Source organism: Ursus arctos, unplaced genomic scaffold (genome assembly GCF_023065955.2).
Source record: "Ursus arctos isolate Adak ecotype North America unplaced genomic scaffold, UrsArc2.0 scaffold_16, whole genome shotgun sequence".
Lineage (NCBI taxonomy): Eukaryota > Metazoa > Chordata > Mammalia > Carnivora > Ursidae > Ursus > Ursus arctos.
In genome coordinates this window covers 59,504,175-59,521,672 of record NW_026622830.1, presented here as the reverse complement: position 1 = coordinate 59,521,672, position 17,498 = coordinate 59,504,175, and the positions used below count along the sequence as shown (strand labels likewise).

General features: G+C 42.6%; 1 protein-coding gene across 3 annotated transcripts in view; it reads right to left on the bottom strand.

Moving 5' to 3' along the window:
- LOC125282068 (ral guanine nucleotide dissociation stimulator-like) overlaps positions 1 to 17,498 on the bottom strand; it is a 75,828-nt gene that overhangs the window by 868 nt on the left and 57,462 nt on the right. For 2 of the 3 annotated variants that reach the window (XR_008959654.1, XR_008959655.1), the window contains 4 exons: positions 10,592 to 12,158; positions 7,516 to 7,664; positions 5,633 to 5,880; positions 2,977 to 3,222 (listed from right to left, as the gene is read on the bottom strand). Coding sequence is in view for 1 of the 3 variants with exons in the window: in XM_057313009.1 (XP_057168992.1) it covers positions 739 to 828; positions 1,157 to 1,226; positions 1,734 to 1,837; positions 2,206 to 2,421; positions 3,060 to 3,152 (573 nt within the window). In the remaining 2 variants the exon portion in view is untranslated. Of the gene's footprint in view, positions 1 to 100; positions 829 to 1,156; positions 1,227 to 1,733; positions 1,838 to 2,205; positions 2,422 to 2,976; positions 3,223 to 5,632; positions 5,881 to 7,515; positions 7,665 to 10,591; positions 12,159 to 17,498 lie in introns of those variants that run through there. The other variant, XM_057313009.1, reaches the window with a different exon arrangement.

Sequence of the window (17,498 nt, the reverse complement as noted above, 5' to 3'; positions counted from 1 at the left end):
ATGTGAGGTGGAGGGGATGGAGCCAAGCAATGTTCTTCCCAGGGACATCTCTGAGGCCCACTCCCTACCCTTCCCTGCGGGAAGCGCCACATATGCTCACCTTATTTCTTTTTTGGTGGTTGATCTCATTCCCCTGGAATGCAGACAAAGTCCATCAGAATGAGGCCCCTGGTTCTTAGGAGCACTTGATTCCCATCCCTTCTCATGCTGCACCATGGCCAGGACCCATGAGGGGGCCGTGCATACACAGATAGTGGGCCTGGGATCTAGGCCAGGCTCTGGGGTCCAGAGAAAGGAGGACATGGGCCAGATGGACTGGCTACAGGTCGGGACCCTGCAGCACCACCCTCTCGGAAGACAGTAGGGGAGGCCGAAGCCTCAGGCAGGAAGGGGCTGCTGCGGCTACGGAGGTGCTTGCTGACGTGGAGGGTCCTGACTTCATTCTCCCCCCACGGGCAAACTCACCAGGGGAAGCTGAGGTCCACTCAGACAGACCTCATGCAGCTTTGCCTTCAGGAAGCTCTGCTGCTTCACCAGTCTTCGGCACCGGGAGCCATGTCCTAACTGCAGTCTCGCCTCACTCATCGCTGAGTTGGGCAAGAGACTCCGACCTCACAGGCGCAGCTCTGAGGCTGTCATCAGGGTAGGTTTGCCGAGTCCTGAGAGCTCAGGGCTCATTACAGGGGTGCTCTATTCCCACAGGTCCAGATTCTGGTCCATCCCCCACAATCTTCAGGCTCACCCACCTCCAGATAGACCTCCACTGCGGTATCCAACATCAGCAACTTGGTGAGGAAAGTGCCAAGGAAGGGCACGACACCCTGTGTCCTAAGGGGGAGAGTGGGATGAGTCACTGTTCTCTGTTGCCCACAAGGACCCTCCCCTGAAAAAGCTCCAGCCTCCTGGCCCATCCCAGGTGACCGCGTGGAGCAGCTCTCGACACTAAGAGAGAGGGTGTCAAGGCTAGGGAGTCTGCTTGGACACCACCTGCTTGCCCCCTCACTGCCAACGGCATCCTCACCTAGGCTGTCACCACATTCATGCCAAAGGCTTCCCCTCCCCAAGGAATGCTTCAGACCATTCCCGACTTCATCCTCGCAGGACCCTGTTCCCTCCCACCCCTCCTCTCTTTCCAGGCTTGCACCTTCCAGGCTACCTTGATGAGTAGGTTCCTGCCCTGTGCGGTGTCCTTGCTGCACAGCTTTTGAAAGATCCTCAATGGCTTCCTGAAGAGAGGGAAGGGAGGCACGATCAATGGACGAATAATGTGGCAGGGTTGAGTGCGAGTGCCTTTTCTTTGAGAACCCCAAAGTGTCAACCTGCCTGGTTGAGGGTTTCTTCTGGGATCCTCTGAGCACTAAGGTCTTTGTAGGACATGGGAGGGAGCTCTCATGTGGCTCGTCCTGGGCCTCCCTTCCCATATTCATTGAGAAACACTGTTTGGGTCAATTTGGGGTTCAAATGGGCAGAGAGCTTAGTGGCTGTCAAGGAAACACGTGAAGAGATTTAATGCAGCTCAGCCCCGTGTGGGACATTTGGCAAAACTGATTTCTAAAGCGGGAGGCATGGTGGCCTCTTCACCAGGAAGGCTGAGAGACGCACCCACCAGCCCAGGTCCTGTGGTCGGGGTTTGCCGCCTCCCAGAAGGTCCAAGCTGCCTGAGGGGGAAGAGGACAAGCCTCTGGGAGCTCCCTCATCCATCCTGGTCCCTCCATGGAGAGAGGCCTACTCACCTGGAAACCTTCCCCCACGTGTTCTCGAGGCGGTGAATGGAGACACTCTGCAGAGCCGAGAGGATGGCATGTAAGGAGGAGTAGTTCCTCAGGGTTTGACAGGCCTGGGGAGGGAAGAGAATGGGCTGTCATGTGAGGAGCCAGCACCTGATTGGCTCTCAAGTTTCAGTCCCCCTCAGGGGAAGGCGCTCCTGCTGGAGGAAACCGCTGTCCAGGGACCTGCCGGAGGGCACACGTGAGGCCCAGAGGAGGAGGAGGATTTTACCTCACTCCAAGGAAGGAGCCAGGCAGAAACGGAGCATCCCAGCATAGGGCCACACAAGGCGAGGTCAGCATGCCCCCGGACCAAAGAGCCTAGGGACTGCACAGTCCCTAGGGCAAAGACCAGGGCCTTCCACTCTGAGACCTGATCAAGGGAAGAGCAGTGCCCGAGACTCAGGAGAGCACCTCGGCTGGGCTTCCCGTTGCATACCTTGGCCACCTTGATCCAGTGCTCCACCACCATGGCCCTGTCCCGGGCTGTCATGCTTGGGTTGCCAAGGCAGGTGGTGATGACACACTTGGCCACACCGTTGAACTGGGCGACAGTGGCCCGGACTGTGGGTGCCAGGTGCTCACTGCCAGGCTTGTTGTGCTTGGACCAGACGGAGCCCAGGCACTGATGGGGCAGCAGCTTCTTGAACAGCTCCTAGAGAACAGGGGGACCTTGGTTCACCCAGCCATTTCCCATGCAAGACTTATGTCCTACGTAGGGGTCACAGGTCAGAGCTGGACCTCAGGGAGCTGAGAATCTGGCCTGAGCCTGGTTGGAGACCGTGGATTTCATTCCATTGTTTTTCACTGAGGGAACAGGGTAGAAGGACAACAGCCCCAGGCATGTAAAGCTCCACTTCCCAACAGAAGCAAGGCACTTCAATATACCCCTCCAGTCCTGCAAACTATGTGCATTATTCTCTTTTTCTGTGTTGGAACAGCGCCACACTAAGATTCACGCTGCTCAACAACATGATGCAGCTGTGCGATTACTGAGAATCTATTTGTTTTAGGCTTCTAACAAAATATCTATTTTCTCTCTTTTGCACATATATCTCACTCAGTAGTGACAGCTCAAGTTCTTTTTCACAATGAATGATTCAGAAATAAGTATCAAAAACAGATTTGAAGAGAACAGAAGAGACAATTAAAAGATACGGAAACATCCTACTTAATAAAAGGCCATGTATTTATGTTCTGAGTCGAATTTTAAAGCTTTTAAAACATTTTATTCCTATAAATCCATCTTAGATAGCAACTGGACCTCACAGAAGCACTTAAATAAACGTTTACCAGTTGTATCCTGGCGAACAATATTTCTTGCTTTCTCAGCTCCCGGTGCCCCAGATGTGGTGGCGCTCCTTGATCGCACTGGCTCGGCCACATCCGGGTGGCTCCGCCAGCTGAGAGAACAGGATCTCCCCACGGTGGCTCCTTTCGGAGAATAGAACACAGCCTGATAAAGGATAAGACAAGAAAAATAATCTAAAGGCTGACTTCCTTATCATTCATTGCACAGCCTGTGTTACTCAGCAGATTTCATAAATCCAACTGTATATAATCGGCAGCTTCTCTTGTTGCAAAATTAGGTATCACTTCTCTGCTTTCCTCTCCTAGAGCTCTGGTCAAGTATTTCAAATGAGTGGTCAAGGGTCCAAGAGAAATACAGGAGATAAGAGACCGAGACAGAGATTTCTGCACAGGTAATGTGCTGGTGGCTGCCACCTATGGGTCGTTTTCACACCCAGGTTCCTGAGAGTATATTTTGTTTCCACAAATCCAGTGCTTAGAAGGCAAGTATTTTTATAATGAACATTTGAATTCATTTTTATTTTTAATTTAAAAAAAATTTTTTAAAAATATATTATGTTAGTCACCATACAGCACATCCCTGGTTTTTGATGCAAAGTTCGATGATTCATTAGTTGCGCATAACACCCAGTGCACCATGCAATACATGCCCTCCTTACTACCCATCACCAGCCCATCCCATTCCCCCACCCCCCTCCCCTCTGTAGCCCTCAGTTTGTTTCTCAGAGTTCATAGTCTCTCATGCTTCATTCCCCCTTCTGATCACCCCCCTTTCTTTATCCCTTTCTTCCCCTACCGATTTTCCTAGTTCTTATGTTCCATAGATGAGAGAAACCATATGATAATTGTCTTTCTCTGCTTGACTTATTTCACTTAGCATTATCTCCTCATGAGCAAGATGATAGATCAATCGGAAATATTTGCCAAAGGCATTAATTACATAATTGAATTCATTCTGTATCATTCCATAAACTGTTTTTCAGATTGTTTACCTTCCTATAAATAAATACAGCCACTCACAGACTGCAGCGAAGATATTATAAGAATCAGTCCCATTAATGACATGTTTATATGGTTAAGTAATCACCATAATTGGTTCACACCTCCCCACATCCACATCCTCTGTGGGCCTCTCCCACAATGACCCTGGGCTTCATCACATGACTTGCTTTGCTAGCAAAATGAGCAAGCAGAGATTTGAAATGCGTTGGAAAATCTGGGCTTGCCCTGTTGCTGCTCCTGGAAACCTAAAACCTCACCAAAAAAGCCTGAGCTGGCCTGCTGGGCAATAAAAGGTATGTGGCCAAGTCCCCCCATCACTGCCCCAGCTGACAGCTGGCCAACCCTAGGGCTGCCTGGCTGATTATTTGACAGCCTAGCTGACTACAAACACAGGAGGGAATCCAGCAGAACTGCCCAACTGTGTCCAACCCAAACTGCCAACTCATAAAATCATGATTTAAACAACTGGCTGTTCCTTTAAGTCACTATGTTTTGGGGTGATCTGTCACACAGGAAAAGCTGATACAGTCTATAATAAGGCTATTGTTGAGGCTATAGTCTACCCAAAGCAAGCAATGTATACTTTATGCATCTTGGGAGAAGAAACTCCTCCCAAGTTTTAGGACCAAGAAAAGCTATGTATCACCTAAGCTGTCAATGTTCCCCATTTGTAATCTGTGATCCTCTGCTGTAACCCTGTGAAGATCAGAGTCACATCTAAGCTTGCTCCCCTTCTCCCTCCCTAGCAAGCACACGGGGCTCTCTGGCATGCATTCTGGCATCTTAACCACTCCGGCAACTCCGCTCCCTTTAAATTTGCCCCAGTGTCCTTACCCATTTTATCTATTGTATTATAGGTACTTCTATGAACTGCCTCAAAATCTTTACACAATAAATTGGAGTACAAGGGAATTAATCCCAAGACTGTGTCACAGCCTTAAAACAGTAATGAAGACAAACTGTTGTCCCCAGTAGAAACCACCACTGATGTTTTCCACCTTGATCTGACTCGAGGTCTCAAAACAACTTTTATCTAGAAACAAAAAAAGCCAAAATGACTCCCATCTGAAACACTCAGAATTTTTCTACCTTGCCTAAGCAGGCACTGGAATACGTCTTTCTAGTGTGGTGCCTGGAGCTGGACTTGCCCAGCTTCGATTTCTGGCTTTCCCACTTCTCAGCTAGGTACCTTGAGTGAGCCCATCACCATGGACTCTCTGTACTTCAGTTTCTGTCTGTGATACCTGGATAGTAACTCAGAAGTTACCAAGAGGGTGAAGAGAGAGAATACATACAAGCACGAGCCATTATTATTATTCCTGTTGCTACTACTGCTACTCCCCTTCATCTTCTTTCTTCCTCCACAGCCCCTTCATAAATTCATCATCCTTACTACGAGGACAGAGTGCTATGAAACACCATCCAACACCACCATTAAAAAGACACGGCCTGTATGGTTTATTCCAAAATTCCATGCATTAATTGCCTATATGTATAGACACACTCCGCCTCCATCTCAGACATCTGGTATTCCTCTGTAAGAGTAGAAGTACCTTTGTCTCGCTGCTTCTTTTCCTTTTGTTCACTTAGTTTGTCTAGAGGTAGGTTTGTCATCTCAACTCCGTAAGCAGTTCTCGCCAGCACTGCTGTCTAGGAGTCCATGACGTTGGCCCACTCGTTTATGAGTTCTTCCCATTCCATGAGGGAGGACAGCACACCGAGGAAGTCATCCCAGAGCTCTCGAGAAATGTACACACACAGGTTTGCTCGGATCCACGCCACCATGAGCGTCTAAAACCAACTAGCCAACAAGAGAACTGAATCACCCTCATTTGGAAGAAGAATGAGTTTTAACAAAATATTTTAAATTACTAGGAATAAAATGAACTTTAAAATAAAAAGCACTTGATCTTGATTTTCTTTTAGCGTCTCAAAATTTATTTGATCAACTGTAACCAGGATCTGAGCTATGGAGAAATCAGCTATTATCATGAACAAAGCTACTGGTTCAAAATCCTCTGGTGTCTGCAGCTAGTCCTGGCTGTAACTTGGGAGAAGACAAAACTCTCGGTACAACAACTATTCTACTTCTTTTTTTTTTTTTAAGATTTTATTTATGTATTTGACAGAGAGAGAGAGAGACAGCCAGCGAGAGAGGGAACACAAGCAGGGGGAGTGGAAGAGGAAGAAGCAGGCTCCCATCAGAGATGCCTGATGCGGGGCTTGATCCCTGAACACCGGGATCACGCCCTGAGCTGAAGGCAGATGCCCAACGACTGATCCACCCAGGCACCCCTGGAATTTACATCCTAAAATAATCATTTTGATTCCTGTGGTTTCTGTACCAGTGAACTTGCTACCTGATGGGATTCCTTTGGGCCCACCCTCCCTTCATGGGAGAAAGGAAAAGGCTGGACTCCACAGCCCTAGGGGCCCCTGCCAGGTCAGTCCTGCCTCATTTCTATGCTTTCCACCAGGTGCACACAGAGCTTTCCCTTTAGTGCTGACTCAAGGACATCGAGAAAAAGCATCCAGAACACAGGTGTGGTAACGGGGCCCCACTGAGGACTTCCAGGAGGGAAGCGGCCACCAGAGCTGGTCTGCAGCAGCCCTGAGCACTGAGCACAGAGGCCAAAGCCCACTGACAGCAGGGCTGACCCAGCCAGGCCGCCCCAGGGCAGCGATGGGTGGGAGGAACACGTAAAGGACAGGCTGGAGAGGCATTTTACAACCAGAACTGAGGGGCATGAAGAAAGAGGGTTACAGAGTGGCTCTGAGGTCTCCGTTGCTGAGAATGTCTGAAAGCACCTCCTAAGCTGGAGTGATGCGCTTATCATGGGACGGGGGCATGGGAAAAACCCACAGCACTGTGTACTTTCAGGGGTATTATAAACACAGAGACACCAAACAAAAACAAAGGAGAAAAATGAAAACATTTCGCATAAGCACATTTTCATGGCGCCACTATATGTTTGACGGTACTATTATTCGGTCATTCTGACAGTCTGTCATTTCAGATAATTGGTTTTCCAAAGTGAATTTAAAGCTTCAAATTGGAAGCAATAAAAATCAGTTAACAGCATTTCAGAGCAATTAACAACCTCTCCTGGGCTTATGAAGAATGATAGAAAACACCAGTTACATTGCTTTTCCACAAAGCAGTCTGATGACAATTTAAAATGGAAAAATCTACTATTAAGTAATATGACTACTTTTCATTCAGTAACATTTTTAAAGCCAATAATAAAAATAAACTATCAAAGTGCTAGATACTTACCTTCTTCATAATTCACAGAAACTGTTACAGAAGATTGATTATCATCTTACTGTTCACTTTGTAAAGCCATCAGTAAGTGGAGGCTTTGATGTTCTAATTATTATGTTGAAAAAGAGAAACATCTGTTTTACAGTATTAATGAATTTGAAATAAACTTACCATGTCTTTTTATTCATTGTAAGCTCCATTATCATGCGCCTACAAATAATCAAAACAGCTTTACAGGCATCAGCTGGTTCTCTTAAGAGCATGGGAAGTTCAGGACATGGTTCCAACAAAAAGACGTTTGTTGCATTTATCAAAAATACCTTGAAATCAACAAATTTTACATTAAACATATAAATGTAACTAAACACATAAATCTGAACAAATTTTTCTTAAAGATAATGATATTAATTTCCCTCTACTAAACAATCACCTTTGAGTTATTTCAACTAAGGCAAGTGGTACCAACACATACTCAAGATTTTTTAAAATGCTTCTCTTAGAATCACCTGACACACTTGAAAGACCTTTCCTAGAAAAAAAATTATTAATACAAATTAATAGTGCAACTTTAGAAAATTTATGAATCAGAAAAGTTTCTGAAGACTTCTTTTTACATTACCTCAAAAGAAAAGGGGAAAACAGTAAGATAGGATCACTGCTTCTGGGTGAGAAATTTTGGGGTCGGGGACGGGGAGAGGAAGAGGAGCAGTGGTCAGACAGTGGCTGGGAAAAACCATCTGATTGCTGTGGAATCTCCCAGCACATGAACTTTGCAGGTAGGAAGCACGGCCAGCACCACCCAACACGGGCGCAGATCTCTAGTAGCTGTAGGGAGGCAGGAAACCGGCACGGCCACATGGTCAACAGTACATAGCTTCCAGGTGCATATACCTTGACTAGGAGAACGATATTAGGCAGTAGGATATAAAACCTAAGTGAATTCTTGAGATAAAATCAGATTTAAAAAAACTTAGATGACCAGCCAACAGCTCTACACTCTACCTCAGACCTTTGGGGTACAAGTTCACTGTCCATTCCTGTCAGGGGTGTTTCAGTAGAAAATGGTGAGACGCACAGATGTGGCCTATTACGTAGTCGTAAGTGACTGCTTAGGGGCACTACAGTAAAGTTAACACTGTGTTACTACTGACACAGACGACACCAGTGACCCTTCAGTTTAGGAGACTGAGTTGTCAGTCTGGTAATGAAGGTGGATGGGTACCATCTACCTAGATCCTATGCCTTCTTAAGTCTCCCTTGTGTTCAGCAGTACAAATTCAAAGGATCTGGGAACAAACAGAATTCTCTGGCTCACCTGGGAATGAAATCTATCAACACAACATCTTAAAATAGATGCACAAACGGACCGAAGAAATTAAAATAAACATGCTCAAAAGTCAAGTGGATGAATTTAAATATTGACAGCCTCTAAGATTATCTTGTGCAAGATTAAAAAGGTGTCAGGGCCTACTTTTCTAGAAAGAATTACTAAATAAGCACTGTAATAATTGGTAACAGATGATAACAGCAATTGTGAAGACTTTCCTAGATTTCAAGTGGGAAAAAGGAAAACAAAGAACTTTTTGACTAACCAACTATAGCAGTGGTAGTATAATTTTAGTGGCCACTTTATTTTTTTACTACTCTGACTGAGATCAAGACCTGAGCTGAGAGATCAAGAGTCGGAGGCTTAACCGACTGAGCCACCCAGCTGCCCCTCGCGGCCATGTTTTTGGAAGACATATGGCATAGACGATCTGCTGCAAGACAGATCTTTCACTCAAGGTATTTTGTTTCTTGATGTGAATTGGAAACTTTGCATACTCCCAAGTAAAAGTGAGGAGTCTTCATATATTATATTCTCCGCTCATTTTCTTTTTTAAAAAAGATCAAAATGCCAACTCCATGAATCTTTCTTACTACCATGTCAGTACTGGTTAAGGTAAAAATTAAAAAAAAATTAATACGTCCAAATTGTACCTCTCAACAGCAACTGGAGAAGAGTACTAGCTTATTCAACCTGTACTTGGCCACTTTTTCCTAATGAACCAAGGAAAGGACCAAAGATACTGGATACAAAGAGAACAAACACAGCTATTAGAATCCAAACTAAACATTTTTGAACACTGTTGTGCTACAATCAAGTGGAAAATATTTTTTCTTGGTTTGGCCAAGTTGATGTAACTCATCCTTTCAGAAAACAAATTAACACTCTCCTGAACCTAGGGAGATACTGGCAGTGGGATGGCTGAGGATGGCATATGGCAATCCACTTGGAGGACAAGGAATACCAAGGGACACAGGCTAGGGACTCCGGCATGCACTTCTCTGCTGAGGGCACAGATTTTCCTAACAACTGGCACCGGAGTTCTTTGAAGCTACTCAAGTAAAATCATCTTCATTTTGTTTCAAGTTGATTTCAAATTATTTGCTGATTTTCACTGAAAAATGAGAAGATTCAATAGTTACGGAGTATTAAACTGCTAATGAACCTGAAAGCAAAAAGGATACCATGACAAGGAATCCTACTGAGAGATGGATGACAAAAGCATGTCATTGAAAATTGGGCAACAGGCAAGCTATGCCTATGCTACCTCAGGTGGATATGGGGTAGAAGGTGGGCGCCAGGGAGCAGGGGAAAAAGAGGCATTCTGTGTTTTCACTTAGAGACCTAACAACCTTCCACCTAGATGGGAGCCAAGAGGTAATCAATCTCCCAATCCCCATTTTTGAGGTAAAATCCTGAGGTCTGGGAAGATTAAGTGATCAGCCAAAGTTGTTCTTTCCAATGTTCCCAAATGGCACTGGTTCTATTTAAATACTCATACAGATAAAGATTTAAAAAGTAGAGCATTTATCATCAAACAGGCAATTTTTAAGAAGAATATTCTTTATGGGATTATAGAATCACCATGCTTGTCTTGCAAATTAGAGTCCAGATGACGGACTAACTCCCCATATGTGTTCAGGACATGATTTTTAAGATTTAGATCTCAGTCATTTCACATTCACTGCGTAATAATCCCTCTCAAAAACTGCAACCAGCTCATAGGTCTCCTTCGACTAGAAAAGAATCTTTACAAACTGAAGATGAGCGGTCAGGAAGAAAACTCAGAATGAGAACTTAAGAGCTGTTTACTGACAGGTAGATACAAATATCCCCGTACTTTAATGATGCTATCACAATAAACAAAATGTTCAAATGGACTCCAACCGGAGGTCTTTATGTTTCCGGGCAGCCACGTACCTGCAGCATAGCCTGGGCCCTGGCTTTCCCGTTCTTATTTTCTTCTTGCGTCACACATCCTCTGCTCACTGCACTCGTGAAGGAGTATGTTCGTCCCCAACTGGAAGATCGCTTATGACGAGAACCGTCAGATGAGGTCTTTAGAAGATAAAAACCAGTTAACGGAGGGGGAAGAAGTACATGTTCACATATTTAATTCCTTACACTCACCAAAATTCATGAGAATAGAGGTTTTAGAAGGGCGAGTCTTTTTTCCATTTTGTTCACCACCTCCAGCACCTCAAACAGTGCCTAGTGTTTAGTATGTGCTGAAGAAATAAACGCAGGTCCAGTGACTGAATGAGTCTCTAAAACAGACCTTTAAAATGTGTGATAAATTCCATTTGCTTATCTATTCATTTTGACCTCATGACCAGTTATTAAAATGATTTCACCAATATTAAAAAATCAAAAATTATGGAATTAATACAGATATTTAAAAGTGATATGCCTTTGATTACAAATAGTCTTAAATGTTTGTTGTTAATTGCTGCAACACCCACTTTTAGAAATAATTTCTCAGGGGCGCCTGGGTAGCACAGTGCTTAAGCGTCTGCCTTCGGTTCAGGGCGTGATCCCGGTGTTCCGGGATCGAGTCCCACATCGGGCTCCTCCGCTGGGAGCCTGCTTCTTCTTCTCACACTCCCCTGCTATGTTCCCTCTCTCGCTGGCTGTCTCTCTGTCACATAAATAAATAAAAATCTTAAAAAAAATAATTTCTCAGACTAGTTTCAAAACAGCATGCCAGAAATAGAAATATGACAGATATTTTGTTTCAGGAAGAGATCCCACTGTGTCGTTTTAGGTTTATCCAGCCTCTAGCTTTACCTAACCAGGACGAAAAGTTCCATTCCAGCAGCACTCACTCTGAGGACAGCACCCAGCCCTGAAGTGAGGCTTCTTAAGAGAAGAGATAGCACTCATTATTGGGTTAGTCCTTTCGGCTGCTCTGGGCAGGCCACTGCACAAGACAAGACTGCCAAAACATTCTAAATTTAGTTTCTCAAATGCTATTTGTTTAAACATGTCAATACCAATACTGCAGTGACATTTTTAGTCTCACACGCAGACGTGTGAACATACAATGGTTCATAAAACAAGTCTGCCGCCACAGTGAATGACAAAGCTGCCATGCACAGCCGGACCTAGCCTGAGGGGAAGGAGGTGACCAATGATCCTGAAGACAGCCCAGAAGCAGCCTCACTGAAGCAGGTCCTCACGGAACTCAGCAACTGGAGAGAAGCAACTACGATAAAAGAGCCCCGCCGGCCTGTGCCCCACTGACTGGCACCCTCGCCCGATCGGGTAGACTTTGCTAAAATACGTGTACTCCCAGCTGAAACAAGCGACAACGTATTACCTCTTTGCTGTCAGTCTCTGAAAATCCTAATTTTTCAGCATCTTCTAGGGCAGCTTCTTTTTTATCTGGTTCTTCCATGAACACAGGTTTGTCCTGGAGAATCCACTTTCTGTACACTGGAACTACCTTCCTTGTTACAGCGATGTCACAGGAAGGCAACAAAAATGCCTAAAATAAAAAGAGAAGACTCCCTTTAACTCCACACCTGCTCAGATCACTGTAACAGACGCATAACAGACATTTCTAATCACCACCACCAAGTTCAGACTTTCCTCTGAAACATACGGAGCCAGATATTTTTGTGCACACCAAACTTGCTGAAGAGAAAAGGCATTTTCAATTGGGCCAGAAAATGTCATGCAATTTAAAAATAACTTCTGTATTCTGAATATTTTTTTCACAAAAATAGCCAACATGCACGCCTACACAGATACTTTAAGTGGCTATATAAACCATAACAGTTATACAACCCAATGAATTAGAAATTGAGTATAAGACAACAGACAGACTACTGCAGCCAGCTGCAGCCAACTGTCACTCCTCCGCCTAACTCCATGTGCAGGGATGTCATGCTGGTGACAGAAGGATTATTTACACCACAGAAGTTGGCAAATGCTAATAATTGGAGCCTTTCTTTTTTCTTCCCCTTTGTCTTTCTCTTCCTTCCTTCTTTTTCGCCCCTCCCTTCCACCTTACCATCCCTTTCTGGGAGCCCACATTCACCAGCATACCAATGAGTCAAGACTGTACTCAGGTGTCTGTACTCACTGGTATGCTAGTGAATGCGGCTCGCAGAAAACACATGAAAGAGAGCCTCTGGCCAGCTGTAGCACTGTGCACATTGATGTGAACTTTCTTTTTTCCGATTTCTCACATTTATTTGAGAGAGAGAGAGAGAGAGAGAGAGAGAGCATGTGCCCAGCAGGGGAAGGGCAGAGGATGAGGGAGAGAGCAAGCAGACTCCAGCACTGAGCACAGAGCCTGACATGGGGCTCAATACCATGATGCTGAGATCACTGCCTGAGCCAAAACCAAGAGTCAGACTTTAGCTGACTGAGCCACAGAGCACCCCATGAACTTTTGAACATTACAGACTCTCTTTACACATATGCATGTAAGACTTCTGATTTAATGTAAGATTCCAAACATATAAACAAAACGGTAAAGGAGAAATGTATTTGCCTTTTGAGTATTAGCTCTAAGGAATATTTCTGACTGAGGGGTAAACACAAAGAGAGGAACTCAATACTACAGAAGTGTTTTCATTCCATAGATGAAAAATTAAGCTGAGGCTCAGAACACATGAGATATTTTCCCAAGGTTACAAAGTAAGTTAGCGATGATTCTAGGTCTTGAAATCTCAAGATTCAGAGATTTCATACTGTCCTTAATGTTCACGCTACAGGATCCAATGACAGGCAGACTTTAGTGTAACAAGGATTCATGCAATATATATATTTCCATTGATGTCATATCAAATTCCAGAATAGAGGAGTCTGTGTTATAACAAGAAGGTAACATATCAATGTAACAAATATTCTGACTTGTATCTCAAGAACAATCAACAAAGACAAAGAAGAATATGACAAAGTACAATGTTGTCCCAGTCTAATGTTGTTCCAAATTGTATTACAAATATTTTCACACATACAATAAAGTAGAAATACTTTAAAGTGAATACCATGTACTGCCGCCTAGATTCTACCATTAGCATTTGCTAGATTTTCTTACCACATACCTATCAACCCACCCCTATTTATCCTTCTTTCAACCCATTTTATTTTTGATGCATTGCAAAGAAATCTGCAAACATCAGTACATTTCACCCCTAAACATTTCAACATGCATATCACTTCCTTACAGTTCAAAATTTCTTTATGGTACTTTACATAAAATTTATAAATCAGGAAATGCACAAATGTTAAGTGAACCATGTGATGAGTTTGGACAAATGTAGACAATGAGGTAATCCAAATCCAAAATCAAAGGTATATCATGTTATCCTCCTCGTAAGAAGCAAAGAGAAACGTTCTCTGTAGGAAAATAAGGTCACAGTAAAACCCAAATGATTTGTACAAACTGTCTGGTTAATATGATACGTAGCATATTCATTAAAAATCAGAAATATGAGAAAAGAAGTCAACATTAACAACACCACAATAAAAACCAGACAATACTTTAAAGACATAGGAGATCAGGATAAAGAAAGTTTCAAAAAGAAATGGAAATGGAATTGAAAAATAAAATAACCAAAATGAAAAACTCAGTGGGTATGGATTGACAACAGAATGGACATAGCTGAAAACAGGATGAAAAAACCAAAGGAAACACCCAGAGTGAAGCACGGTGAGACGAAAGGACGGCCTACTCAGAAAGGAAGGCAAGAGAGAGAACACAATGAAAAGCTGCTCCTATACTTGGCTGCAGAGGCACAAGGAAAGAAGATTAGCAAAAGAGGGCAGATATGATATTTGAGGAGAGAATGCCCGAGAATTTTGCCAAAATTGGTAAAAGATGTCAATCCACAGACTCAAGAATCACAAACAAGCAGGGTAAATACAGAGTACCTTACAGTAAAAGTGCTGAAAACCAAGAACAATCAGAAAATCTTACAAGCTTCCAGAGGAAAAAAGAGACATTTCCTCCAAAGGAGCTACCACGTGACCTCACATGACTTCTCAAAGACAATGCAACAAATATTCAATGTGCAAAGAGAGAACAGCTGCCCGGGTAGAATTCAATATCCAGAAAAACTGCACTTCAAAACCAAAAGCAAAATAGAGAAATTTTCAGATACAGAAATGAGAAAAACTTTTACCAGGAGATCTGACCTAAGGGAAATACTAAAAGTTATTCTTTAGGCAGAAGGAAAATAATTCTGGATCAGAGATTTAGGAAGAGATGAAAGTGCAATAAACAGGTAATTATTTGGATAACTCTAATTGGATAAAATATATATATATGAATATATATATATAAAAGAATAAAACTGGGTAAAATAATAAATATGAAAGAGATAATATATGTGTATACATATAAATAATATATTCATAATATGGAATTCAAATACAGATGGTCCTCAACTTAGGACAGTTCAACTCAGAAGTTTTCAACGTTATGACAGTGCGAAAGTCACGCATATTCAGTAGAAACTGTACTTTGAATTTTGATCTTTTCCTGGGTTAGGGATATGTAGTATGACACTCTCTTGTGGCGCTGGGCGGTGGCAGTGGCTACAGCTCTCAGTCAGCCCTGGGATCGCAAGGATAAACACCTGATACACTTACTACCATTTTGTACCCATATAACCATTCTCTTTTTCACTTCTAGTATGGTATCCAATAAATTCCATGAGATATTTAACACTTTATTATAAGCTAGGCTTTGTGTTAGATGAGATCGCCCAACTTGTAGGCTAAAGTAAATGTTCTGAGCATGCTCAGGGTCGGTGAGGCTTAGCTATGATGTTCGGTAGGGTAGGTGTATTAAATGCATTTCTGACTTACTCTATTTTCAACTTCTGATGGCTTTATCGGGACAGAACTGCATTGTGAGTTGAGGCAAATCTGTACATAGCAGGGGCATATGAACTGAGAAGGAATAAATGGAACTGGAGTGCATACTTACAGGGTAAAAGTTGAAATTAATGCTAGATTTTAAGTTAGGGATGCAAACAATAAAATATTACAAATGAGTGTAAAAACACTAAGCTTGAAGAGAAAAACGGGATGCTAAAAACAACCAGCCTGAGAGAATTCAATACAATCAGCAATACAATTAGAGAGCAGAAAGTAAGATAGTGAACTTATACACCATTACAGTAGTTGTTATGTCAACTGTAAAGGGAATAATGCTCCAATCAAAAGATAGAAATTATAAGGTTCGATTTTAATAACTATTAAAAGACCATATGCCATTTATAAGGGGACGCCAAAAACATCCGGATGTAGAGAGGTTGAAAGTAAAAAGAGAGAGATACACCATGCAAACACTAACCAAAAGAAAACTGGTAGAGCTATATTAAGAATAGGCAAGACTGACTTTGAGGCCCAAAAGGAAAAAAAAAGTATTAATAAAGAGAAAAAATTCTTCCTGATGAAAGAAACAGTTCAAAGGAACATATGACATTTGTGAATCCATACTGAAACTAATAATTTTGCCTCAAATATATATATATATATATATGTGTGTGTGTGTGTGTGTGTGTGTATAGCAAATACTGATAGACTTTGAAAAAAAATAGACCAATCCACAGTTATAGTAGGATATTCTCAGTAACTTGCAGAACAGCAGATCAAAAAAATAAGGATAGAGAAGAATGGAACACACGCTTCCTACCTTCTCACCGTATTCTCCATGTCTCGACCTCTCGTATTTTTCATCTTTGTCTCTCTGGGGGACAGTTGGGATAATTTCTTCAGGTCTGTCATTCTGTTTATTCAGTCCTCAGCTGTACCTAACCTGCTATTAAACTCACCCACTAAGGTTTTCCTTTACTATTTCAATTATTACTTTTTTTTTTTTCATCTCTAGGAGTTCTGTTTCCTTATTATTCAAATCTGCTTAGTCGTTTGTTATAATTTCTTGTTTCCTGGAAACATTTCCAAGTTGTCTTTTATTACTTTAAACATGTTGAAGGTATTCATACTGAAAATTCTAGGAAAGTTTTGACTTGAAAATTCCTAATTGGAAGAAAGGGTGATCTGAAATTATTATACCCAGTTAAACTGTTTTTCATGTGGAAAAGCAAAAGGGAAACATTCCTCATCACAAACGAACTCAGGGACTAGAGCCTCAAGACACCTTCTTGAAAACACCCACTCAATGACAAAACAAGGCCATCCAAGAAGTGCATCAAAGCAAGCATGTTAGGACTCAGGACACCAGGAGGAGAGTGTAGCTAAATTCAGAACCAAGACTGAACAACTCTGCACATCAGAATTCCAAAACTGACTGCAAATAATAGTAAATTCAGGCTCACAATTGATAATATAATGAAATAAGTGGATGGGAACAGGAGGCTGAAGAAAATACCAGGCTGATAATTTCTTCAGATTTCTTAAGAAATCAATAAGTGCTATCTAAAATTACACCACGGGGATAAAAACTGATGCCACCACCTTAATGTGATTTTAATCTTCTCATTATAGATAAATATTTTGGTAATTAATATTTCTTGTGTTAAAGGAAATGTTTATTTGAATTTCTACAATTCTGTTTCTCTTTATTTTTTCTGCTGTCAAATTCAAATAAAATAAAATTCAGAGCTCTTCATTAAAAACGCACAAAAGCATCATTAAGAATTAAGATTCCATTGTCATAAAGTTACCTGTCAATCCTTCACCCCCACCCCGGTGCCTCCACATACCCTCCCATTGTCTCTGCCTTTACCTCAGTCAACCTCTGTCTGGTTTTACCTTCACCCATCCATGGCTGGCTGCCTGCGTGTCCATCTTTTTTTTTTTTAAAGATTTTATTTATTTATTTGACAGAGAGAGACAGCCAGTG